A 27,238-nucleotide genomic window follows, 5' to 3' on the forward strand; every position below is an offset into this window, starting at 1 on the left:
GGAAGGAGCTGCCACGCACAGGTGGCTAAGGAAGCATTCATACTTCCACTTATTAAATAGAAATTTTAAAAAAGGAAAAGAAACCACAATAATCCTGACTCTAATCTGTCAGGGTAAAGTCCCTTCTCCCCCCTTTTTTAAAAAAAGGGGTCCAATTCATGTCGTGTGTAAAGATTTCCGCATAAAAAGTACAGAAGTGAGACCAGAGCCCTTCTGTAGACTTCAGTCATTACAAAAAGAGTTCCACAGTGCTGTCGCTGCTGCCATGCCAAAGTAAAATTGGGTGTACATTGAAGTCTAGTAGGGTTTTGTAAGTGGTATGCAAATGTGTGCCAAATTGTCTGAAATTACATATTTGAAATTGGTGTGAAGGAGATGCAATGAAAGCAAACCCTGAGCAACTTTAATTTTCTTTTGTTTATGAAAAAGCTTTTGTTATTATTATGGTGTTTAGGAAGATGCTTCTTGGAAAGGCTTTGTCTTTTTTTTTTTTTTTTTTAAGAAAAAAATAACTATTCAGTGAATTGGAGTAAGTTGGGGATTCTTTCCTCTGTGGGCTCGTGACAAAGAAGCAGTGCTGAAGTGATAGAAAAGCAGAAACAGTGACTCACTGTCAAATAATGATGTCAAATCAACTGATATATAGGAAGGACTGTTTTGTGGCTGAGAAAAATGCCTGCGTGCGCAAACTGCTTTCTGAGACGCTTGCATTTTTAAATTCAGCTGTGGAGTCAGTGCTGGGAACACGAGGAATCTGTGGTATACGTGATTCAAGTCCAGAGTGTGCTGTAGTGGCTTTCCTTTCCTGACAGACAGCGATACAAGAAGCCCCTTCCTACGGGGCACACAGTCAGCATTGTATGGATCTAGGCAGACAAAAAAGAAAATATTTAGTCCAGTTTCCCTCCAGATGACTTCAGTTAGTCTCTTTGTGGCCCTTCTATTACAGGTTGTGTCTCAGTGCAGGAAAAACTCAGAAGATGCGCTCTTTCCATCATGAATTGCTTTTCTGATACTCAAGAAAAGCATTGAGTAGTATCAGCCCTTGTTACAGCTAGCAGGTAGGGCCAGGCACATCTTCAGCAGTGCCACCGAGTGACTGCACGGTTCAAGTGTAATCGTTTTAGAAATCTCTCGCCTCTGGATCAGTAAGATTTAAAATAACAAGGGTATGTCCTACAAGCTCCGAAAAGCTTGTAAGGGTCTGCGAACTTGTTTACAGTTATGCCAGCTACACAGGGGCTTGGAGGCGTTGTTTGTGACAGGTTGACCAGCTGTGTTCGTGTGAGGCAGCCTCCAGAGCCTCGGCTCTAATGAGGGTGAACTGGGCTCTCGAAGCTATCCTGGGAAGAGTATTACCAGGGTTTACTATAAGGAGCCCACACCACCATGACTTGTACAATACATACCTCTGGGAATAACACGATTAGCGACACTGCTGCTGTCAGACAGAGGAAGTCACGAAGGTCTGCTTAACATGGTATGTTTTAAATGCTACCCTCATCTGAATAAATCGGTCACTAGGTGGCAGAAGGAAAATAGCTACTAATGTTTACTCAAAAAATGTTCTTCTTTTTGCATTTTTCTAGCTACCTGGTGGTCATTTTACTTTCTTTGTCTGAGGTATATTTGCAAAAATCACACCAGGTTACAACTTCTCCTGTGTTGTTTGGTGATTTATGTAAGGAACCCATGGTTTTCCTTTGAAGAAAATTTTGAATGAAAGAGTAAATAGCCAGGCAAGGGAAGTGAAAGAAGTTAAAGCAACTTCCCATATTTTACACACAGGCATGAAAATAGGTTTAACTTCCCTTTCAGATTTATCCTTTCTCAGTTTGCAACTGTTGCAGGCTTTCATTCTGGAGTAAAGCTAACAGAAACTTCCATCTGTGGCCTAGTATTGTTCGTAAAATCGTAGAACAGCTTGGGTTGGAAGGGACCTTAAAGCCCACCCAGTTCCAACCCCCTGCCATGGGCAGGGACACCTCCCACCACACCAGGTTGCCCAAAGCCCCATCCAGCCTGGCCTTGAGCACCTCCAGGGATGGGGCATCCACAGCTTCTCTGGGCAGCCTGTGCCAGGGCCTCACCACTCTCTGAGGGAAGAATTTCCTCCTAACATCTCATCTACCTCTCCCCTCTTTTAATTTAAAACCATTCCCCCTTGTCCTGTCATTGTCTGTCTGAGCAAAAAGTTGCTCTCCATCTTTTTTATAATATTAAGTATTGAAAAGCTGCAATGAGGTCACCCTGGATGTTGAATCAAAAATTCATTAACACTTTATGTTCAGTTAAAAACAACAGTTAAAGCATTTCCTAAGATGTTCGCTGCAGCACAATAGGTTGTACCCTTTCCTGGCTATATTACCATGCGATATGCATATTTATTTCTAATATTTTTGAAGCAGCTATAGTATGTATATTTAAGAGTATTTTGCCTATGTGTGTGAAGCCTTTTATCACTGTTTTTCCTTCCCGGGCCATATCATCTTTTCATTCTGGCTGTATCCATCCTGCTATTAGGAGTTTTAACCTGACTATGCCTGTAAAATGGCCTTTTGGAGTGCTCTGTAAAATAATTTTGAACTGAAACCCACACGGATGGTGTTTATCCACTAAGCTCTTACATTTACACATCCCTTTTTCTAAAAATAACTGCTTTCAAGTGTTGCTTTCTTCTTATTTCCATGGGAAATTGTTAGGCTGGTTCTCAAGGTACCTTCTGCTGCATCATTTCCAAGAGTCGTAGCTTCTGTTCGATAGTTCAGCTTAAAGAGGTGGCACGAATGTTACCTTGTCTGTCTTTTAGAAATTGCATAATACCATACCCGAATGCTTTTAGGAGTGGTCTTTAGATTATTTTTGATCCTCAGAGGGCAAGGATGGTTGCTGCAAAGGATACGAAATAGCGAAGGGCTGTGCTGCTCTGTCAGTGAAGTGAATATTAAAATTGATCAAGATGTGATTTTAAAACACCATAAAAGAGGTTTTTTGCTTGATTATTCCAACATGCAACATCAGAAGCATATAGGCAAGGCAGATTATGGAAAAGAAGATGTGAGATGAGGTAGCTGCACGTAGGTGGAAGTACAGACCTCCATGAACTGGGACTGGAAGGCTTTTTAATCTCCATCCCAGAACGCTGAAAGAACTGGTAGGCGAGATGGCAGGGCTGGGAGCAGGGGTTTCCAGTCAAACGTCCTGGGTCTGCTCTTGTCTCAGGGGAATGGTGAGCTGTGTTGACCATGCCTGTATTTAGAAGGGACGAGGAAAAGCGGTCCAGGCAACTGGAGTTGTTAATTTTATCTAAACAGTACGCAAAGTTGTGGAAGAAATGCAGAACGGAGGGAAAATGAATGGCTTGAGCACAGGTATTGCCTTTACTAGCACTTTCTGTGAAAGAAAGAACTCAGAGTTTGAGTTAATGTCTTAGAGAAAGAAATTCATCTACCGGGGTGCCACATGGGAATTAATTAGTTAATCTAGAGGGCGTATGGTGGAGAAGAAGAGCTGGGGAGGAATTAAGCAGCAAGGGGAGTTTAAACCAAAAATATCAGTCAACTGGCAAATTACCTGTGGATTTCCTCAAGACCAGGGCTCATATTTTACCCTTAAGTTAATGACCTCGGCACAAAAGTGCTGATTAAATTTGCTGATGTCGCTGGGCTGGGAAGCACCATCTCCAGTGGAGGAGGACGAGCCAGGAGGAGTTGGATGTTGTGGAAATGGGATGGTGGTGAGCGGTGCGGAGTGGCAGGCCATGCCCTCAGGGACAGTAAGGACAATTTCTTCTGGAAGACGGGAGCTCAGCAGCTGTGGAGAAGACAGGCTGGGATGTATCAGTAGAAATCATCGTGTCCAACTTTGGCACGTCACCGTTTCCCTGGCGGTGATGGGAAGGGCTGGCTGCCCGAGTGAGGTGCCACCTTCAGCTTTGGCAGCATGGGGTGCGGAGGGCATCTGGCAGTCGTTGCTGCCTCTGCGTGGTGGGAAGAGCCTGCAGGAAGAAAAGGTGTCTTCGTACCCCGTTCTGGTCATCGCAGCCCCACGGTTATCCTACGTGAATGATCTGCTGGAGGTTGACTGCAAGGCAGCGGTGTGATGGGAGCGAGAGTGAAGTCCTCAGCCCAGCTGGATGAGAGGAGAGATACTGATGCTCTTACAGGTGGCACTGGTGGGGCTGTTCTGTGTGCATTTCAGCAGCCGTGCTCCGCAAAGATGTGCTCGTGTTGCAAGAGGGGAGAGAGAAGGGGTTGGTAAATGAGGGCAGAGCACAGGCGTGCTGCAAGCACAGCGGGGTGGTGGGCACAGCAAAGAGACGGCTGCTGCAAGCAATGCACAAACCTAGCGCAAGGGCAGAGAGAGGTTGGAAATGAGATATTTATTCCAGTCTGATGACCCTTCCTGATGGATTTCTGACTGCGTTGAGGTCAGGACTTGGCTGAGGAGAAGGTTTGGGTGATGTGATTGCCAGGGGGCTGGGTGGGAGCGGTCTCTTGCAGTCCTGTACGCCTCTGTCTGCGGACAGGCATCCCGAGAGAGAAGCCATCACTGCAGCCTTACTTAAAGCTGGGAAAGAGACGAGGATATGGCTGGGGAAATTGTGCTTACTCACTACGAGAACATGTCACTCAGTCCTGCTGCCTGCGCCCAGGCGACACGCTTTCCTTTCTTTCGGGTCTCCACTCACCTGCTGACAGAGGATTGAATATTGGGCCAATTTGGGACCAACCCTAATAATCTTATTATGCGTGGGCCTCTAAATTCTTTAAATCTCGGTTTAATTCCAGGACTAAACCCCCCAAACGCTGAATTTCACCAAAATGGCAGCAGCATGACGCTGACAGTGCATCTCCCGGTGGCGTCCCCTCTTGCTGTCCCCCAGGAGGCAGGAGAAGAGTCCCTGGGCCAGGGCTGGGCCCTCTTTCAGCTATATCACACTAAGAGCCCGCCATCACCTGGGCTGATTTACTTGTTCATCCCTTTTTCTTTCCCCCCTTTTCTCCAGCAGGCAGCCCTGCCTCAGGGCCACGGGTTCGAGCTGCTCCAGCCTCCTCCACCAGGCGCAGCAGCTGAGCAGCTCGCCCTGCCTTCTGAGCTGCCCTTGCTCAGTTTCACCCTGAAAAAGCAATGCAGCCGATGCGCTTTGGATGCCGATGCACAGGGAAATTCTTCCACTAGGACAGTCAGTTCCTTATAGAGGGATATGAGAGAAATTCTAACAAACAGACAGCAAATACCTTTTGCTTTACTGTGATTTTTTTTATAGTTACATTTTTTATAGTTACATTTGGATTCCATTTTCTCTCTTCTGAAACCGTCCGAACTCCACAGGGCTTTTTTTCCCCCTTTCCTTTCTACGCCAGGCCATTACGTTTTTGACACCACCTTTTTGTCTAACCACAACCCTCAGCTTGATTTCCATTGCAGAAACCCTGAGCTGGGAGCACTGAACAACACCGCGTTCGCTTGGAAGGAAGAAATAAAAACGGGGGAGATAAACTGCTCCCTCACCGGCCTCGTGGGCAAACGGCAGGCAGGAGGGGTGCAGTCGCTACCTTTTCCTTTCTCCACCGTGAGGTTGTTTGTGTGTCTCCAGCTGCCTCTCAGGCCTTCGCTGAGGCTGCTCTTGTGCCGCCAGCTGGGATTCTTTAACTTGCTCGCTGATGGCATTTAGAGGCTGAGTTAGAGAGTCCTAAAGCAGCTCCTTGCTCGGCCCCCTTGGGTAAAACAGCGCAGCTGCTTTTCAGGCGCGGCCCAACGCTGCCGTCGAAGTGCTTTCTGTAGTCAGAGGCCCAAGAGAAGGAGGAGCACGAGCTGTGATGCTTCAAAGCGAAAATATTGCTTCGACCCCGTAAGCTCGCCGGCATTGTGGGGGCATTAAACCAGAAACTGGGGGCTGCTGGGGGCAGAGGCAAGGCTGGGCTTGGCCTCTGAATGGGTTGCAGCTTGCTGCAGAAATGACTGGAGTTCAAAGACATCTGGGTGACTGGGGAGCTTGCTTAGGGCTTTCAGTGCTGTCCTTAAATAAATATGACCTTTTTGCAAGCTTTTAACTCTTTACGGAGCTCGCTTGTGAATGAGAGAAAGGAAATGGATAGCTTGCAGGAGAAATTGCTGGGCAAGAAGGCTTTATTTAAACACCGGGAGAGACCCTTCTCGGTTTTCCTCTGTCAAAGACATCGGGTGTAAGAGCTTTGTGTTTCTTCTGTCGTGGTGGGGTGCCCCTGGCTGAGCTCAGGCAGGGGGAGCAGCAGGGGTAGCATCTTCCAAACAGGCTTCAAATGGTCCGGTCTTCAGCCAGGCTGCAGCGCGGCACGAAGCCCAGCGCCGTCTCTGTTCTTACACAAGTTGCATTCGTGCATTCGGTCAGCCAAGAAGTTTGTCAGTTGTCTAAAGAGTGGTTTAGCACTGGTAAGAGAGTCGGGTTCGCTAATTTAACCAACCAACCCACCCACCGCGACAGGTAATGAGGTCTGGCATGGGTTTGTCACCGTGAGCTGCATCCCTGGAGAAAGCATTGTGCAGCTGTGGTGGCAGCAACCACGGGTGTTTGGGGACTCTTTGTGGCGTGCAGGGTATGAAAATGTCGGTTTTGCTGCCCATCGTGGTACTGCATTAAAGCTTCATGTCTCCGTGTGGCTCGAGCGGAGGCTAAACCAGACATTATTGCAATGTTTTAACGGTAAAGGGTATGTGCAAAGAAAAATGTCCTTACGAGCCTGTGTGACTTTCACTTCTAGGGAAAGAAAATACCCCAGGAAGGTGTTGGTGATGGGGAAATTCCAAAATTTGATGGAGCGGGTTACGACAAAGACTTGGTTGAAGCTCTTGAAAGGGATATTGTGTCAAGGAATCCGAGCATTCATTGGTATGAGGTTTTTCTCAATTGCAGTGGTTTTGCCAGCATGGAAGAGGGGAGGAATTATTCTTCTCTTAAGCCTTTAAAACAGGGAGCCATCACAGTCTTCTACAAATGAGCAAAGCAAGATCTTTTGGTTTTAACAGTTTATTAATTTGATTATAGTCAGGCTTTTGCTGCTAACTGGTATTACGGTGCAGCGCATCCATTGCAAGTGCTGCCGAAATAAAGGCATACTCCAGAGATCTCTAAAGATACTGCTTTGGTGCTCACATTATCCAAAACAAGTTTTAATTAAGCAGCTCAGAGTAACTTGAGTCGAAAATCATTTTTTGCCTACCTTTCACAAACGGATTTAGTTTTAGGTCGTGGGATTATAGGAGTGCTCTCACGAGGCATACACTGGCATGCTAAAAAGTGATGGCACCGAGTGGAAAGCTTTTGTTTGTCCTTATGTAAAAGCAGGAGGAATATTGCTGTATGGGAATCTCATAAAAATTTCTTCTTGCACAGGGATGACATAGCAGATTTGGAAGAAGCCAAGAAATTATTAAGAGAAGCTGTCGTTCTTCCGATGTGGATGCCTGATTTCTTCAAAGGGATCAGAAGACCTTGGAAGGTGGGGATTTATTTGGTGTCTGAGTAAATGGCAAGCCGTAGTTACGTACGTCTGCTGTTTTAGCATGTGTGGATGGCTGCAGTAGATGGCTAAAATGCCAAACAGGAAAGTTCAGGAATTTGTTCGTGAAATCCTCTCGTAACGATTCAAGTAAAATGTGCTGAAATAAACAGCTGGAAATGGATGCGGGTTTTACACTAAATAATTCTCTTGTGTTTACTCCGTGATTGCTTCTTGATGTTAATACTTTCTGTATGTCAGCCTGTACACATTAGCAAGCATATAGGGTACCCTGAGAGAAGCAGAAACGCTTAATGGAAATCTCTGCCTAATAGAATGGCTGCTCTTCAGCATTTCACCGAGGAAAGCAGTTGTTGGACTGGTTTATTCTGCATATGCCAGCTCTCTCTCACGCTGACTGCAAACTGCAGGCAACAGCAAGGATATGGGGCTGGGCTGGGCTCCTGATGGACCGGAGATGAGCCCAGCTTGGGCCTTGCTCAGGCCTAACAATGAAGAGGAGCGAGGAGGTTGGTGGGTGTTACTGTAGCCAAAAAATAAAATTATCTTGCTTTTGTCGTGGGATGGATTGACACTTGTTTGGGGAATAACTAGTCACAACACAGGGGCCTTCTGGTTACAGGGAAGCATTTGGTGATAAACTGAGGAGAAGAGGCTCTGTTGCAAGTTGTCTGCCATCCGGAGTCTCCAAAGAAATGGCATGTGTAGGGAATGCTGTGTCCATGAGTAGTTTTTTAGTACACTGGCTCAGCAGCATACATCAGACCTCACGTTACTAACGCTTGCCCCATCTTTTCCTGTTTGGTCCTCATACTTCTCTCACATTTAGGACTGGCCTCCAAAGCTGTCCTCCTCCAGCCTGCGCCACCCCGAGATCCCCCGGCGCTGTTTATTTATGGAACAAAGTGCTGCAGCAACTGACGAGTGGAAGACGTGTCATTCCTGGGGCTTGTGTCTGCAGGCAGCAAAGAGGGGAAGGTGGAAGGGTGCGAGGCAGCAGCAGGAGCTGTGGGGTTGCTGCCTGCGGGAAGCTCACGGAGGTTTTAGTTGTAGGGAGAGAGTCCCAGCCTAGGTCAGCACACCTTCTGGGCCTGAGCTGCGTGGCCTTTGGGGTTCAGTGTGTTTGTGGTCAGTGCCAGTGTGCTCGAGGTTAAGCAAGCTGGATGAAGACTAGATATTGTGGGTCACAAGTGTAGAGAGATTTTAATGTCTATTGAATCTCTCTCCCTTCCTCTTGGCACAGAGGAATTTGATCCATTCCTTCTTAGGCTACTGGGGCACCACCCATCCAGCCTTCAGAAACTTTTTATGGGATTGAAGAGATGCTGTGCTGCTTTTCCACCTATGAACATGCCTAGAGCATGCAGTGGCCATCTGTCTTTTAAGGCAGGTATCTCAGCAGGCTGCAGGGAATGTAAAGAGTGCCAATGGCCTTGTCTCTCCAAATATCGTGGCAGCGGATAGAGAAACAACAACCTCATCTTCTGAGTTGCAGTCTCTTTCTCTTTGCATGAGATTATCCTTTCTTGCTGGCCAGTATCACTTCTGAAAGCTAGGTGGTTGCAGACGTGGAAAAAAACGCTAAGATTATTTCCTCCCTTCAGCCTGAAATGCAGATTGATTTCTGACGAGTCCATGAAGAGTCTTCATTGTTAGCCTTTTCCCTGGGGGCTTGTGAAGCTGTAACTCTCCTGAATTTATTTTTCACGTAGAACAGCATGTATTTTCCCTACTGTTGACCTCTGACTGTGCTACAAGGATGAGAAGTTCTGAAGGGAAGGCTGTTTCTCGCGGTAATCAGTGGAGCAGCAGGCGTTCGTTGAGCCTGGGCATTCAGGACAATAACTCAGGGAAGAGGCAGCCAGATCTGTTTCTGGATGTTCAGACGCTCCTGAGAACAATTCCCACGGCAGCCCTCGCAGTTTGCCCCTGCATTCATGCTCAGGACAGTGCCTTGCATGAAGGAGCCAGAGCTGCCTTCCTGATTCAGCAGTGGGCTGTGAGCTTGCAGCCGTGGGTTTCTGAGGGTCCAAAGGCTTGCTCTTTTCTTTTCCTCTGAACTGTTTTGTTCCAAGAAGGCCCGGTGGCTCTCTGTGCTTCCCACTGCTCTGCTAGTGATTGTTACAACAACAAGAAGTAACCCCGCAGTGATTTCATCAAAACACTTACTCCCCGTGGTGTGTTTCAGCTTCTTATTGGAATACTGTGGATTAACAGAGCCTTAGAGGAGGAATAAAGAAGCCTTTGTGTTCATCAAGGATTTTAACTAGTGAGTAAGTGGCAGCCCCTCCTAGTTGCAAAGAGAAAGAGCAACTTGATCCGATGTGTTTCTCTTTGCAGCCGTGAACACCTTGTTTTCCTGAGTATTCAAGGTTTCTCTGATTTTTTTCTTTTATTACTGACTTTTTTCTTTTTTTTTTTTTTTTTAAATCCCTGTAGAACATGGTGTTCTCCTGGCTTTGCACCTGTGTCAAGCACATAGATAATGCCACCAGTATCCTGTGCTAGATAATGCTCGCTGTAGTACTTGCACAGGAGGTACGAAGCGATGAGCTTTGGGTTCAGCAGTGAGCAGGGTGTATAGCTGAAGCTGGAATTTGACCTTCCGGAGTGATGGAGGACTAAAACTACATCCCAAAGAAATGATGTTAGCCCCTTGTGTCACTAGGTCCTGCAGTAAGTGCAGTTCGTCGAACACAGGTCGAGTGCGATTTGAAGTGAGGCGATGCTTGTTTTAAAATATTAAATAAGCACGTTTTGAAACTCCGAGAGGCCGGTAAGGCATCTCTGACCTGCCTGTTACAGGCTGAGTAATTTTCACCCAGGCGCTCCAGGCTTGTACTTGCAATATTGTCATAACGTCAGTGTGACTCTGCAGCAACTCAAATCCGTACATGTCTGAGTGTTCATGGGGAGAGAAAAAAAGTCAATTTACTTTTCATGCTCGCTGCCCTGGAATTTAGGGAACCTTGAGCAGCCTGAAGAGTGACATTGGGCCGTCAGCTGTACGGGGGAAGTATGAACATTTCTGACTTAATTTCCCGATGAATGTATGTTGAGCTTGCATTAGCTAAGTGTTAAATGGCAATAAAGGTATTAAGAGTTAATGGAAAATGGAATACAGAGAGGCGATTGCTTTTGAATAGTGCGTTTTTGAATAATTGCATTCCCGGTTGATTTGTTTTTATAGATCTCTTCCATGTCATTCTTTGTGCTTTTTGAGGTAAATTTTTTGTGGGGAACAGATGAAATCTAATTTGCTCCGTGGCTTGCGTTTAACAGATACTTTATTGCTGTGGCGTTTTATGTAAGATATTAATTGCAAAGCACATTATGATGTGCAATTCTAATTCCAGCTAATTTCATTACCCCTGCAACACACCGCAACTTTGCTTTAGGAAACTCTTGTTAGCATGTAATCAGACCTTGCAGTTGGGGGGAAAAAAAAGCTGCTGGAGCACCACTTTTTCAGAGCATGCTCAAAATGCCAGTGTCCTTTTCTAGTGCCGTGAGGGGGTGGAACAATGTGTTGCCCCAGCTCTGGTGCTGAAAGGGTTGGAAAGATGATTCATGAAGATGACTATTTAAAAACGTTATCCCGATTTAGTGCTGAGAGTGAGCGGTAACCTCATGGTGGAAGGGTCACCTGTCTTCAGAAGCCTGTATTGTTTTTGTCGTGGCTCACTTAAAGAGCCTGTCTTTGCTTTATAGTCAGGGTGGTTAACCAGTCCCCGTGCTACAGTCTTAACATGGGTCCTGAGAACAAGTCCTCTTGAGACAATCATGGAATCACAGAACGGGTTGGGTTGGAAGGGACCTTAAAGATTGTCTAATTCCAACCCCCTGCCATGGGCAGGGACACCTCCCACCACACCAGGTTGCCCAAAGCCCCATCCAGCCTGGCCTTGAGCACCTCCAGGGATGGGGCACCCACAGCTTCTCTGGGCAGCCTGTGCCAGGGCCTCACCACCCTCTGAGGGAAGAATTTCTTCCAAATATCTCATCTAAACCTATCCTTTTTCAGTTTAAAACCATTACCCCTTGTCCTGTTGTCCTCTCCAGGCTGAACAACCCCAACTCCCTCAGCCTGTCCCCATAGGAGAGGTGCTCCAGCCCTCTGACCATCCTCTTGGCCCTCCTCTGGACTCGCTCCAACAGGTCTCTGCCCTTGTGCTGGGGGCCCCAGAGCTGAGCGCAGGGCTCCAGGTGGGGTCTCACCAGAGCAGAGCAGAGGGGGACAATGCCCTCCCTCACCTGCTGGCCATGCTGCTTTTGATGCAGCCCAGGATACGGGTGGCTCTCTTGCACGGCAAGTGCACGCTGCCAGCTCATGTCCAATTTTTCATCCGCCAGTACCCCCAAGTCCTTCTCCACAGGGCTGCTCTCAGTCTGTTCTCTGCCCAACCTGACGGCCACAGAACTACTTAGATGGGGAGATTAAACAGTACGACACGTCCTTGTGTTCACTGAGTGCTCTTCAGCACACTGACTTGTAAAAATCAACCAGATTCGTACACACACTTGGTTAGGATTTGTTGGCAAAATGTTGTTCTGTAGAAAAATGCTCTACTTTCTGCAAAAGTATTTTGGTTTCTGTGCAACTTTCTTCACGAAGGAGCCTTTGTTCCAAAAAGATGATGACTTCACTCTCTTCATCCACGTGTGCAGCCACTTGTGAGACGGGAAGGGCCCAAGTTCGAGTCCAGGCTCTGTCTGTTTCAGAGCAAGGCTGTAAATCTGTCACCTGCCTCCCAGGTGAGAGCTGCAGCAGCAGCTGTTGCCTGTTATGATTCTGACTCGGGTGAAGTGGTAAGGCAAATAAATTGCAGAACGCTTCCATGTTGTTCTCATTATACGGGGTTCTTTTGTTTTCCGCTGATTACAATTGTCATTAAGCAATTAAAATACAGATTTTGGATTATATTGAGGTATAGTATAGAGGAATATAGTGCAAATTTCCTTCATTTGTTGTTCATTCCCTTTGTTTTCACCTTTCAGGGTGTGCTGATGGTTGGCCCTCCCGGCACTGGCAAAACAATGCTAGCGAAAGCTGTTGCTACAGAATGTGGAACAACGTTCTTCAACGTGTCTTCCTCCACGCTGACATCTAAGTACAGGGGCGAGTCTGAGAAGCTAGTCCGCCTCTTGTTTGAAATGGTACGTCCTCGATGACGTGGTCTGGGGAGCTCTAAGGTGAGAAGGGGCCTCCGTCTCGGCTCCCTGTCCCTTCTGTAGCGCTCTGAAAGTATGGAGTTCACTGCACCGAGACCCCCCTCAACCAGGCAGGAAAAGACAATCTGTTTGTATCCATCTTGTTCAGATATGTCACTGAGGATTAGGAAGGAAAGGGTTCGTCACCCGTGTTCAGGAGAGCTTTTTCCAGGCTAAAAGTAGGGTAGTGATCTTGACAGAAATTCAGTTATTTAGTTATGGGATACCAAACCCGTAGTAATAGGAAGTAATTTGAAATTAGAAGGGATTGGGAGCTATTATTCTAGGAGCAATACATATTTTAGATCTGTTTCTGTTCTGAGTGATGGGCACGAGCTTCTCAGTGAATTTTTGAGCACAGCCCGTCATGTGGGCTGTGTGAAAGACATGCCCATGTGGACCTACACTGCAGGGTCATTCACCTCGCTGGGATCTTCATTTTGCTTCTAGCACGCTCTCAGTTGAAACCTCTCTATTTTGGGGTAGACTAGGTTCCTTTCTGTCCCCTGTGCCTTGTCCTCACCAGCACAAAAACCTGGACATTAAAAACTGCCTGTATGTACAGTGCTTGTGTTCCTTTTCCCCTTTTCAAGACTGGTATCTGAGGAAAACCAACCAACACTGAAAGACCTCTGACTCAAGGGGCACAATTTGAAGTGTATAAACTTAAGCAGTTTGTAAATCAAAGATTTTGAATTATTTTTCTTGTGGCAAGCGGGGAAGACATCTATGCGGTATTTTAGGCTGAACTGTGTCGTGGTCAGACGAGGGCCTGTGCTTGCTGCACAAGTCTTAATAGCGGTGTTTCCATTTGAATAAAGGCGAGGTTTTACGCTCCAACAACAATCTTCATTGATGAAATAGATTCCATCTGCAGTCGCAGAGGCACATCTGACGAGCACGAGGCGAGTCGCAGAGTCAAGTCGGAGTTGCTGGTGCAAATGGACGGTAAGGATTACAGGCTTAGCTTTAATTTTGGGGCCGGGGTGCTGTTTCATTACAGATGGGAATGTAAAAAACTTGAACCATCTGGAAAACCTAGCTTTGTGGGTGGGGGGAAAATAAGACAAATTGGGAGGAGTACATTTTCTGAGTGTTTGAAGGCAGATAACTGAGAAAGGTGCTCTGCTTTATTTCTTGGTAAGATACCAATTTTGATGGAAAATTGAGAACTCATTTTTAAGAGACACCTTGCTCTAGGAGAAGCAGATAATGGAAATTTGTGAAGTTTAAAGCAGGCCTTCATTTTTGATGCAATTTAAACAAATTTCCTTCCTTTCTCGAATCTCCTGCTCAGGGCCCCAGTGATCAGATCTCATTTTGCTGTGTGCTGTGGTGGCAGCTAATATTACCCTTTTAGTCACATTTAGTACCAGTTCTGTGCACCGAGGCCCCACCACCCGAGGAACATTTTGTGGCGTAGTGCTTTCATAATCACCTCTGTACTGCAGTTGCTGTTGAACCACCATTTATAATTGCCTCAAATATTCACCCTGCGTAAACAGCTTTTTGCCTCAAAGTCATCATTTCTTTGCAGTCCTCATTTGGGAGGCCAGGGAGTGATTTTCTTACTTCTGTGGCCAGATTTGACAGAGAGAGCATTTTTGGTGGGGCTAACAGCGCTGCATGCATATATTAGTTAACACATACATTTATTAACACACACATTATTTCACACAAACAGTGTTATTAGCACTGGCAAAGAAAGCCCTTTCTTGACTCAGCAAAAGAATGAACTGTTCCCCTCTCTGTGACAGTGATGATGCCACATCTAAGCCATGGAAAGTCTGGAAAGTGGCTCTAGGAGCATAAGGAGCAGTTGCTGAGCTTTGTTTGAGCTTTTGCAACATTCGTGCAATGTTTCTTAGCAAGCATCTCAAGAGAAATTTCTCTCAACCATTGTGCTTGCAGGGGTAGGTGGTGCCCTGGAAAACGACGACCCCTCCAAGATGGTTATGGTGTTAGCTGCTACTAATTTTCCCTGGGATATCGATGAAGCTCTCCGAAGGAGACTGGAAAAGAGGATTTATATACCTCTACCCACAGGTATGTTTGGTACAAGCATTTTACTTTAAAATGGCCTTTACAAGCCTACCTTAGGACTGCTCTGGGACTGTTGGATTTGGGAGGAATTATGATGTTTTTGTGATGAGCTGTGAAATTCAGGAGTTAATCGTTTGGTAGGATTGCTTTATTTTTAAAAAGAGTGAGAAAAAAAAAAAAAAAGCCCTTGCTTGGGGGCTTAAAAACAAAGAGCTGCTGCATTGCTTTGCAAGCCCATTGCTGGGTTCTTACAGTTTGAAAGAGAGTTCATTTTAATGAGCCTGGAATTATTTTAAATGTTTAACAGTCAGTCCTTGAGTGATCATCAAAGGCACCCTTTGGACATGTTAAGAAATACTGCGAATGCACCCGTGCCCTTGCGGATGAATACAAAGAAGTGACTCCATGAATTTTCACTTACAGGCTTAGTTCACTGTAAATCACCGCTTGCTTGCCTTACGACTAGGCTTCGAGTCACTCCGAATGGAGCGGGCTGATTGCTTTCCTGCCCCGAGACAGCTCAGCTTGTCTTGTCATTTCTAGCTGTCATTCAGCTGTCCTATTAATTTTGAGATCCCTCTCGCTTGAAGTTTGCGTAGCTTTGTTTCTGCGCGGTGCAGCGGGCGCCTCGTCTCCCTGCATGAGCACTCAAGATAACAAGATGCTGTGTGTGTGGTGACAGCAGTTGTGATTGAGTTTAGCAGGTATAAGGACACTTAATAGGTCTACAGCTTGTCTGTGCAGGTTACAGGCAGCAACAGCTACTAACGGGATGCCTGTCTTTATGACCAATTAGTTTAAAATCCTATCAGCTCCTGCTCGTTTCTAATTAAACAAGATTGTTTTTTGACACAGTAGATTACACCCTGGACAACATACAAGATGGGCTCGTGTTTTATTTCCGGTCTTCTGTGCCGTTGCGTTTATTCTGTGTATAAGAAAGTTGAGCAGTTCCGTGCAAGTCTAAATGATGCGTTTATAACTGCCTTGTGGCATTCGATGCGGTCAGGCAATTTAATTGGAAAAAAAAGAGATACGTCATATATACGCTTCTATATTGTACAATTTGACACAAGTATATATTCTACAGTGTTTCATTTTTGGAATATTGTAGGGGCTTGCTCATCCCGGTAGAAAAATTAGAAGAATATTCTCTGATCCAGGAAGCTCTCTGCAGGCACGCCGTGTGTACACTGCGCTCTGTAAATAGTAAATCCCCATTTTATATCCAGTGCCAGCTGTCTGATTGATACCTGCCTGTATTCTTGACAGTTCTGCAAAGCGCTCCAAGCCAGCAGCCTTGGATGAGCTTTCTGATTCCCCTCTGCTTTTATTTATTTATTTATTTTAATTTGTGGCATCAGTGAATAAAAACGTGTGGATATTTCCTTCAGACTTTCAGCTTTTCCTAGTGCTACTTCCTCTGCCATGGCTGTCCTCATTTCAAAGCCATAAAAAATGGTCACTGTGGATGTGGAGGTGCCGAGCTGCTTTGTGTTTCCGCACAGCGAAAGCCAGGAAAGCATTTGTCCCTCCTTTACCACCATTACGCAGAGAAACACCGAGGCCCAAGCTGTCAAATGCGAATTCCCTGTTAGAAGCCTGGGCTCTTTAGCGTATGTACCCAAATGCACACATGCCTGTGTGCTCTCCCCAAGCAAAATGGTTAATTGGCTGCGTAAGTACTCATTTACACAGCTGGTTATCACTGTATGTACGCTGCACCCAGGTCTGAAAGTGGGATGCCAGGACATTTGGATTGTAAATACATTAATGTATTTACCCTCTTAATGTATCTGTTTTCTATCAGGCTTCAGCAGCTTTCTTGGGTCCCAACTGGGTAAAGTGCTTAAACACATGCTTAAAGTTCAGCCTATTGTTAGGGCTTTGGTGTTGTTTAAAGCTCTGTTAATAGAATCCTCGTTGTGTTTTTAATGAAACTGTGTGACTAATATGCAATCAAACACTCAAGCAGAGAGTGAATCCAAAGGGATGTGAGAAGCAGCAGACGTTTGTAGCCTTGTGCTTTAGTGCCTTTGGGTAGCGTGTCACCAAACGCTTTGTCACCTGAGACATAACAGGCATTTTTAATGATGTATGTCTTTGGAAAACGTCTCTAGAGTATGCTGTTTTAATATCCAATTTTAAAACATATACTCTGCTGTATTTGATTGTGCACTTTGCTAAGATTTATGATTTGTTCTGTCTTTTTCCTTTCCTTATATTAAAGCCTTTTGTTTGTTTGAAAAATCTAAGTTGTGCTCGTATCTTCTTTTTTTTTTTAATGTTACTCTTGCAAGGCTTCAAACAAATATTTTTTATGTTGTAGCAAAAGGCAGAGCAGATCTGCTTAAGATTAATCTTCGGGAAGTAGAACTGGATCCTGATATCAGCCTCGAAGAAATTGCTGAGAAGATTGAAGGTTATTCTGGTGCTGACATCACTAATGTTTGCAGGTATCTCCTTCCCCTTAATTTGCAAATAAAATTGCCTGGCAGGTCGTCATTTGCATTATGTGATAAAAGGCAATACCCACAACAGCTGAAGCTGAGCTAACAGTGACTACTTTTGGGGCCCAAATCTATTTACTGAAAATGAGCATTGCTGTCATGTGGAGCACTCTAAAAACCGCGGTGTTTTGCATGAGATGCGATCAAGTTTGCTTAGATCTGAAGAGGAAAAAAATTGAGCAAATCTTGTGTTACCCTTGTCTGCATTTACTGATGTTTATTAATGCAGCGCAAAACTGGGTTGGATTCTTTTCTTAAATCCTGTGAGTTTAAGAGCTAGAATTCTGTAGTTGTGCAGTGGAAAAGAATTTTTCCTAGAATTTTTCGCCTTCTTTGGGGCTTCCCAATGGTGTATGTTTGGACAGCCCCAGCACAGCAGTGTCTTGATTTCTGCTGGAATTTTATAGGTGCAAAGTATAACAGGTAGCGTATACCATTAGCATTGAATTCATTTCCATCCCGTTTGCACAACTTGTGTCAATTTTTGACAAATGAGGCTTTTCTGGGAGGACAGGTATTTGATTAAACTTACCAGTAGGAGCTGTCCATCCCTTACAGAGATAGGGTCCCTGCTAAAAGAAACCGATCCTTTAAGAACACGGCTTGGGATTATTTTTTTTCCCTTGCTTCTTTGCTGAAACTGAAATGACTCCGTGGTTTTGGAAACTCGGTGTGTGTCACACAGTGCAATAGTTAAATTACCTGTTCCCCCCGAGGCCTGTGTTATCCCCTGCTGGGAAAAAAAATGGGGAAAGAGAAAAGGTAATTTCAAGCTGCAGGTGGGCTGTGGCGTGAGAAATGAGCGGTGTTCTCTGTGGCGGTGGGCCACGCTGGCAAGAATCAGAGCTGGGAGGAGTGGAGGAGCAGGAAGAGCACGAGAAGCCGCGGGCACCGATGGCCTCAGCCCCGCAGGGCCACGTGGCGTTAGCACGACGCTCGCTGGCTGTCCTTTGGGGCTGTGTGGTGGGGAGAAGGGGAAAATCTTAAATCTTAAAGAGGGGTCTGCAAGATCCAGAGTGCTTTTGAAAAAGAAAAGGGTAAATAGATCTCCTTGGGTGCAGTTCCTCTCCCACCGTGCCCTTCCCTGCGCTGAAGATGTAGAATCTCGTCTCTATGAATCATTGTAAAAGGCTTTCAGTTTTATAGTTTTAATTAGCTCTGCGCATTTGCCGTATGCTTAAATGGGTTTTGGTGCCAGTGCGTTCTTTATGTTGGATTGATGTCGGGATCCGGGAACGCGGATGCTAACAAAGACGCGAACTGCATCTTCCGTGGTAAATAAATGCTCTCTTCAGTGTTCCTGCCAGTGGTTGCTAGCAAGAGAGCACAATCGAAATTCATAGGCTTACGGCACGTGCTGCTAGCAATTAGCTCCCAAACCTTGTCCTGTATTTCCAGGGATGCCTCTCTAATGGCAATGAGACGGCGTATTAACGGCTTAACTCCAGAAGAGATCCGGGCTCTTTCTAAAGAGGAACTTCAGATGCCGGTTACCAAGGGGGACTTTGAGCTGGCTCTGAAGAAAATCTCCAAATCTGTTTCTGCTGCGGACCTGGAGAAGTATGAAAAATGGATGGCAGAGTTTGGATCTGCTTAATCTCACCGACAGCTCTCCGTTGCTAGAGTTTTATGGCTTTTGTTGTTTTCACTTGCAAAATGAGTTAGAAATCTTTTTTTTAAAGGTTTAATAAAAGGTCTGCCTCCCCCCCACCCGTGCTGCCCCCCTTCTGGTGACAAGATCTTTTAAACTCCATTTGCCTTTAAAGGGAGCGAACACAATAACGAGCTGATACTGTAAAAAAATATATATATATGTTATGTCTGAAATAGTAAAATCAGACAAACAGGAAGGGAAAAAAATACTTCTGAGAATAACCTTTTCGTTTTCCCAATGACGAGCAGCGTTGTTTACCTTCTAATAGTCATCTTTCATGGCTAGAATCAGTAAATCAGCTGGGGGACGTGACTCCAGAGGAGCTAACGAGGGCTCGCTGTACCCCCTGCTCGAAGTGCTACGTTTCTGTTGAGCCGCCGACTCTGCCTCCCCTGGACGTGGCATCGAAGCTGCTGTTCCTTGCTGCTGTTCTCCGCACAGATTTCCAGAGCAAAGCCTGTGGATTAATTGGCATTTACGCAGAGGAAACGAGGATCGGTTTGCCATCAAGACGGGGGCTCGCCTCTCTTGTACACCCGTTTGGCGTCGATGTGACTTCAGACTGGACTGATGTTACTTTTTTTGACTTCTCCTGATGGAAATGAGAGGAAAAGGAAAGGGCCTCGGCTGCTTTCAGCCCATACTTGATCTCTGAACGTAACTTGTACCCGTTTGACCAGTAGGCACTTTGACTTAAGTTATATCGTGCACTTTTATGCTTATGTAGAATCCTGTACTTTGCTTTCTAGATATTAGTATTATTGTTATTGTTGTTATTTAAGTAGGACTTTAATACAGTAAAGACACTAATATCAAGGCTGTCCTAAAAATACATGACTGTGGACTTCCAATTCTTTCAGTTAGGCCTGAACCCTTTCCTAGCTTTACTAGGCGATGGAATTTGCACTTGTTTATATTGCAGAACTGTTAAACTGTTAATGTTTTTGTTTTGTTTTGTTTTTTTAATGAAGATTTCTTACAAATGTATAAATGCAATTGATTTAGGGAGAAAATAACCTGTACAATCTCCTTTATGTTCTTATGTGTTTCTTCCCTTCCCAAGTGCAAGGATGAGAAGGGTTGGGTTACAAACCCTAGCATGAGAAGTCCTCTCTGGAGCGTAATTGTCACGCTTTTCACAGACCTGGGCTGCAAGTCTGACGCGTGAAGGTTTCCCATGGAAGGAATGAGAAGGATAGGTCAAATTTACAGAGGAATATGCAAGCTCTGAGATTCGTGGTGATTTTGTGAGCTGGATGCCAAGCACTGTGTTGGATCTGAGTTGCTGTGCAGTTCAGGGGGTTACTGTGCCCTCTGGCTTTCTGCTGAGACGTCAGGTGGCACTGCCGGATGTGGGGAGCTGGAGTAAGACATGGATCTCTTAATTAGGCCAAGCACTCACAGTTGCTCACCCCCTGTTGGATGGAAGTGTGTCCCTACTGCTCCTTTTTGCTAGTTCTGGAAGTTGCAAATAATGTCCATAATCCGGCACAGTGGTCTCTCAGGGCATGACACGCGAACCACGAAGGCAAATGGTTGTTGAGCACGCCTCCTGTTCAGTAGCAGGGGCTGTCAGGATACGTGCTTGACAACTCTGCAGCATCTGTCTGACTGCGTGAGCAACATTTGTGGTCGTGTTACCGTCTCCGTTTGTCTGCCAGCGTTCCTTCTCTCTTCCTTTCTGTGTAAAGACCACACCTCGGGCTGATCCTGTCATTTTCAAGGGCCCCACTAATTTCCATGGGGAAACACCTTGGAGTTTGTCAATCTTCCATTTGATGTAAAAGTCAGCTGGGGCTTTGGAGGCACGTTTCCATGTAGCACCCCAGAAATCCACCTTCTGTGGCCCCTGGGCTGGCTGAGACGCAGCTGCTGTTCACGTCTGCCCAAGGACAGCGCATCTTGGAGTCACCCTCTTGGCCAGGGAGGTCAGTGCAGGGAGAACATCGGCTTTTCCCTCTTCACCTCCAGGCAGAATTAAAGCTCCCCTTTCCTCCTGGTTGCCCACTTTGCACCAACAGCCCTTGGGCTTCACGGGCTCTGGAAGGAGAAGCTCTCTCTGCACTGGAAGATGAGCAAGCACAGAGCCGTGTCAACTCTATAATTTTAGGATAAATTCCTCCCAGTGCCAGTCTGTTCCTCCCAGGGAGTAACTGGATCTTTACAGAGAGAAAGCTTTAAAAGCCTTGCTACAGCCTGTCAGTTCTTCCTTCTGAAAGCTGTGTGCTGCGGCTGTTTTGCTTTGCTTTCTTCCTTTTCTTTTTTTTTTTTTTTTTTTTGCTTTTACTGCAGTAGAAATGGGTAAAGCTATGACTCTTCTGTGGCCGGTGCCAGATTAGCACTTCAGAGGCCCTCGCTAGTCTCAGACCACTGCTGCCCGAGGAGCTTATTCTGCACAGGCAAGCACTAGAAGGGAGGAGACGTGAATGCCAATAACCCACACCGTTCGGCTGCCCGGGAGCAGTGCTGGATTCAGCAGTGTTTTGCTTAGCAAGGTGCAACTACCCCTTTTCTCAGCTTCATACTGCAAGCAGCAGGGCCCTTGCTGCTGCTGAAAGCACAACGTTTAGCAAAGATGTCCTTCCTTGGGTTTTTGGTGAACCTCCTACCCTAAGGTGTTAAGCTATGCCCTTGCATTGTAACCAAAATCCATTACGCTGGACGTTCCCTCTAGTGGCAATTATTCAGGTGCTGCAGCCTTTCTCTAAAGGTCCTGATTTCTGCTCCAAATGTGTTTTTCTTTTCTGTACAGGCCCATTCATCTTATACTTCTGCAGAAAGGAGAGTTTCCAGGCCATAGCTCTTTATCCATACGCTGGCTGTGCCCAAGCATTGCACCCATGAGTTGAGCCCCTCTAGATCAGGCGCTGATCAGACAGAGACCACCCCTGCCTGGCCGAGACCTCAGCGTAGGTGTCGGACCGTGTATGCTGACCCTTACGTCTCCACCAGGTCTCAGTGGTGCACCCACCTTTAGAGGCTGGGTGATTGTCTCAAAAAGGGAGCAAGGAGGAACAGGGAAGGAAGGCCGGGCCAACAGCGGTAGCAAGGCAAGACCCTACATGAGTCCAACACCCATCCCTCTGGGGGAAGCCCTTGCTTAGGGCTGTTTGATTCATCAGAGAGCAGCTTACTAGCATATCGCAGCCTGCTGCAACCGTTCCTTCAGCCTGTTGGTGTGTGGAGCTGCGTACGCACACGCGTGGATGTGTGTACGTGGCTATACGCGCGTGGTGCTTCGGTGGCTTGGGCTTTACCTTACAGAAAAACACGTTTCAAAGCTGTGTTTACGCGTCTCCTTCAAAACGTCTGTGAAACGCCCGCTTGGGTGGCACTGTTAATTTCTGTACAACGTGCCATTTGGTTGTATGAAGTAATAAATGTACGTGGAGAGTCTGCCTGTCTCTGACTGTTTCCAAAGGCGGATTTTTTCAGCGTGTCCCAGTGGTGTTGGATTCACCAAGGTCCTGGGCGGAGAGCAGTTACAGCAGAGCCTGGTCTTCTTTGGATAACACTGTCAGCAATGCTTTCCCTCTTAAATTGGCCTTTCATTGCCCCGGGCTATAAAATGGTAAATGTTCCAGCGTCCAGCACGTGGAAGGAGGGGGGAGAGGAGAGCAGAGGCCCCAGCAGATGTTCGGTGTTAGCACCTGATTCAGACCTCACAGAGCTGGGCAGGTTTTTTTTTTATGGCTTGCCCCTGGGCTGAACGTCTAACCAGGCTCTAGAGAAACTATCATCAGCTGCTCGCTCACCAGAAGGCTTTCAAAAGCCAAACTCCTGTTAGGAAAGAGCTTTCAGAGCTGGAAAGAGACCCCACGTCTCTTGGGGCCGAGTCGATTATTTGAATTTTCTCGCTAACTTCCTCATGGAAGCATGTGTAGTTTCCAGCGTTTCATAATGCCTCCGACATGAAAGAGCGAGCAGGGGAAATTGCTGATCAAGGGATTTGGGGAGAGGTCAAATCTTTGCATAGAAAGTTCAGCTCGCTCGGCTTTAAAAGAAGACTGCACAATAGGAAAGGTGCGCTGGCTTGTTCTGATCAGGGAGGAGATTAAAGGGCTTGTAGGACTTCTTTACAGCATACATCAAGTGAGTAAAGAGTGAGCCCCACGATCCGGACGTGAGCAGGTAAAAGCAGCAGAGGAAAGGGTGAAAAGAAATGTCTGTTTTTGGAACGGACTCTCCTGAATCAGCTCACGGACTGAGATTTTTTTCCGATCTGCAGTTACAGATAAGAACGCGATGAAAACACGGGTGACACGGTGGTGCCAGGGGGGAAGCTGTGAGCCGAGGGAACCGAGAGGGACGCGCTGGTGTCGCTGGTGTGCCAGGTGGGAGCAGCCTCAGTGCCCTCTGAGGGAAGAAACGGGCAGTATAAAGCCACCCAGGCGGGTGACAGCAGCTAAGAAAGTGCCACTAGAAAAGTTTCGCTATGAAGAGGCAAAGTGCCGGGACGTTCCCATCCCTACTGCACGGGCAGGGTTAGGGTTGTGTTATGGGCAGGCCCCATTTTTCTGGCTTTTCTGCATTTGTGACTGCAGTAGGAGGAGCGTTTTTCTTTGAGTTAAGGGGAAGCCACGGGGTTTTTGCTCCATGTTTGGGCTTTGGGGATGCAATGATCTGGTTGGCACCTGGAGCTGTTGAGACCATCCCCAGCGCGGTTATCTGGGGAGGAAAACATCGTGTATCCTGCCTGGCTGTCCTGCTGTACAGCAACTAGCGGAGAATTGTGCAAAGTTTCTTAAAATAGAATATCGGTCTGACAAAGAGAGAAGTTCTCACCAGTGGATCACATCTCCGTAGCTCCCATTTGTGAGCAGCCCCTTGCATAAGTTGTTCGACTGGTGTAAAAGAAGCTGTCATGGATGTAAGAAGTTTTTGAGCTTGGGAGAACAAGAAAGGTAGAAAAACATTTGCCTAAAGGGAGATAGCAGAGTACCCGAGATGTTAGGGGATGAGATTTCTTCTTTTTGTGGCTTCCCTTGTTGTCTGGCAGCTAGGCTGCCGGGTTGCGCTTTCTGGTTCCAATTTGTTTGGAAATAATTACCATTGTTTATCCGCCTCGCAGCCGGCGTTTTGCAGATGAATTGGTTCCACGGAGCGCTCTCCTGCTCGGCGGTGGGTGTTCTCGCACGGCGCGTTGCGTGCCGTCTCACCGAGCGGGCCGATGGTACGAGAGCTCTTCCTCCTGAAGGAAAGGTCACCGGCGTGGGGAAGGTGAGAGGAAACGCTCTGAATACCAATGGGACTGACGGTAACAGAAACCATAGCAACTCCGCGCTGGGTTTATAAATATAGCCCCAAAGAAAAGGGAATAACCTTAAGGAGCTGCCGACAGCGCTGCAATGTGCATGTCGATGAAAGCGGGGGGTCTCTGCATCCTTCGCAGGGAGGAGGACGTGCGTGAGGGGATGGAAGTCGCCCTCGGTGAACAAAGGAAGCCGACTGCAGACGCTGCTGACGGGTTGCATCGCCTGCCTTGCTGCTTAAAAACCTGCCAACCTCCGGGGCAGGCTTCTTACAGCCACGGCAAAACCTGCCTTGCATGGGAAGGGATTCGAAATCCTAATGGCTCGCTTCCCACCTCAAAATGTCTTCAGGCTTTTGGGTGTGCCGGGGCAGGAGTTGTTTCTGTAGGGTGCTGCGGCTCTGTAGTGCTGGGTACCGCTCCAGTGCACAAGAAGAGATGCTGTAATGCTCGCAGGGAGATGTGCTGGGGAAGGAGGTAGAGCTGAAGTGACTCACCTGAGGCCATGGGGCCAAAACCATCCCTCTGACTCCCAGTTCCTAAATGGCACAGTAGCGTTTTCCAGTTGCTTTTGATTTGCAGCACCCTAGTGTTTTTCCTACCGAGGCTGAAGATATTGTGAGCTGAACCCAGTAAGTTTCTTTTTCTTCAGTCCCTCCTGCAGGCACCTTACGAACAGGCTGTGCTGCTCCCAGGGGTGGCAGGCGATAGCGTCGAAGGCGCTGGCCCACGTCATCCTAAGCTCGCCTGAATTTCCTATGGAAGGGAGGATGATGGATGCGGTCGGGTTTATTTTCTTGTTAGTTTGCTGAGACAGACAAAGCTCGGCGAATGCAAGGTGCTTCTGGGGAGTTTATTTACACTGCGTCTTTTCTGCGCAGATTAGCATTTCATCAGCATATGGCACAGCCGTTTAAAACAAATATTTGCCTTTCTTTAATTTATGCCCGTGTAGGAAGGGCCCTGAGCATGCATATCTATTCCTCTGCTGTACCTAATGAGACATTTCTGCCGTGGTGCCGGGGGGACCAGGAGGAGCCGAGCGATCCTCGTGCTGCCCGGAGGGTGCAGGCGCTGCCAGGTCAGCTCCCCTCCCCGGATCCAAATCCTTACCCAATTTGAAGGTGGAGTGGAGCCCGCCACTGCCAGTGACCCTCCTCCAGCTGTGTGGCACATCCAGAGGCTTGGCGTTCTCGGGTGATTTGGAAACTTGCTGCTGGTTTCCAGTCTGAATCTGTTCCTGCTTGACTTGTATCCAGCTGATCTTGTGCTAATGCCGTCTCGTAACGAAGAGTTCTGCTCCCTGATGCTTACACTTACCCTACATCCGTGGATGTATTTATAGAGTCGCCACGTAAAGCGACACCTTGTGCTTTGTTAGCACGAGCCCTTTCAGCCCTTTTTTGTAAGACAGATTCTCTTCAGCAGCCTTTCTTTCCACCTGCACCTGCTTGGATTTTTCTCTGACACAAGTCACGAGGAGGGTGCACAGTAAGCCACACGTGGCAAATGACCCAGCAAGGCAAGGAAAAATGAGGTTGCCACGGTGGCATGTTGTAATCAAGCAAATAAGAACAGCCAGGTCTCCCCGTCCTTCAGGCTGGGGCCAAGCTCGATCTCCTCCTGGGGAAGGTGACTGGAAACGTTGTGAGCTCCAAATGTGCTAAAAGGAAGACGACTGCTCTGCAAGGGGTTCACGGTTTATATGGCTTTGGTGGTCGAACCTTTGTTTCTTACAGCCGGTGAATTCTGCTAGCTCGTGGTGAAACCAGTCCCCAGATTTGGGTTGCAGAAGGACTCAGAGCCACTCAAGATGAATAGTTGTGACCTCCACCTGGGGCATGCTGATTCAACAAGAAATCCCCCAGCTGCTGCAGAGCAATGGTTGTCCCCTCGCATCTCCCTGCAGCCCGCTGGGTTTTGGTCCCCGACCAGAGCTTTGAGGCTGATTCGGGAGATCGCTGGACACGTTTTGTGGCCAGCAGTAAGCAGATGGTTCATTCTCCCAGACTTATTTATTGCCAGGCTGCCTGTTCCCACCCCTCCTCTCCCCTGTGCTTTGCTGGAGCTGGATGTCCGCGGGATGGAAAGTTGTGAGCAGTTCTCCGTTAACCCTGGAGGAAAGCGCCCTGCGGCTAACCCACTGGCAGCCCCTGATGCACGACAAATCCCAGCCTTTTGGCTTTCTGCCCCTCTCTTCAGCAAGTCCAAGGTGGAAATTAAAGCTGGCCGCCAGCAGGGACACCCGGACTGCCGAGTGAGCTGCTGGGGACGAAACAAAACCACGTGGTTTATGGACAGATCCCGTTTTTAAGGCCGTGTTCGCAGAGCTTATAACCCCTTTGATTTAGGGTTCCTCGGGATGTGCCACGTTCATAGGTATTGACACTTCTTTCCCGACACAGAGGCTGCAGAGCACGAGAGCTCAGCTGGAAAGGTTTCAGAGCTGCACTGGGCTCTGAATTCTTGAAGACCACTTGACTCCTAAAGCTAATAGCGTCCTCCCGACTGTGCCCGTCTGCAAAAACACGTCCTTCAGGAGCAAGAAATCATCAGGGGAAGAAAATAGTCTAGCTGCTTTTGAGATTCGTAAGCGCTTGAGGAAGTTTTAAGGGTGAGAAGTTGCTCTACATGCTCAGCACTTTCAGATTGTGCTTGGGGCAGCTCCGGCGTTTGGGGCTGGATGCAATTTCAGCACCCGTAGTGCTGCCTGCAGACATATATTAGCTGCGGGTGTGCTGTGTCGTCTTCCAGACCTGCTCCTGATGATCTCTGTGATGATTTAGGCACTGCAACATTTTGTTGCCTTCTCCCAAACTGAAGATGTGAACTGATGGGCAGTACCCTTCCCCAAACTCCCGTGCCTTCCCAGGCTGTATCTGGGCAAGCTCACTGTGATTCCCCCGGGACCTCTGTCCCGACGTGCAGCACTAGCACCCAAACTCACCTCCAACCCATCATTCACTTTGCAATTTTGCTCCGAGAGTGAACGCCCCTGTGATTAAAAAGTGAGTCTGATTCCTAATTCAGCTCTGAGCATTGGCTGCCTATTACTGCCTCGCCGTGT

The 27,238-nt window shown here is 47.1% G+C and overlaps 1 protein-coding gene across 8 annotated transcripts in view; it reads left to right on the plus strand.

The window, feature by feature from the left end:
* The window catches only part of KATNAL1 (katanin catalytic subunit A1 like 1), a 40,013-nt gene extending 17,697 nt beyond the window's left edge, over nucleotides 1-22,316 (plus strand). For all 8 annotated transcript variants that reach the window (XM_066989720.1, XM_066989724.1, XM_066989721.1 and 5 more), the window contains 7 exons: nucleotides 6,744-6,871; nucleotides 7,376-7,481; nucleotides 12,501-12,659; nucleotides 13,535-13,661; nucleotides 14,625-14,759; nucleotides 17,086-17,212; nucleotides 18,665-22,316. In XM_066989720.1, coding sequence (XP_066845821.1) covers nucleotides 6,744-6,871; nucleotides 7,376-7,481; nucleotides 12,501-12,659; nucleotides 13,535-13,661; nucleotides 14,625-14,759; nucleotides 17,086-17,212; nucleotides 18,665-18,863 — 981 coding nt within the window. In that variant the 3' untranslated portion in view covers nucleotides 18,864-22,316. The remainder of the gene's footprint in view (nucleotides 1-6,743; nucleotides 6,872-7,375; nucleotides 7,482-12,500; nucleotides 12,660-13,534; nucleotides 13,662-14,624; nucleotides 14,760-17,085; nucleotides 17,213-18,664) is intronic.
* Nucleotides 22,317-27,238: the final 4,922 nt, after the last annotated feature.

The sequence above is a fragment of the Anser cygnoides genome, chromosome 1, assembly GCF_040182565.1.
Source record: "Anser cygnoides isolate HZ-2024a breed goose chromosome 1, Taihu_goose_T2T_genome, whole genome shotgun sequence".
NCBI classification, from domain to species: Eukaryota; Metazoa; Chordata; class Aves; order Anseriformes; family Anatidae; genus Anser; species Anser cygnoides.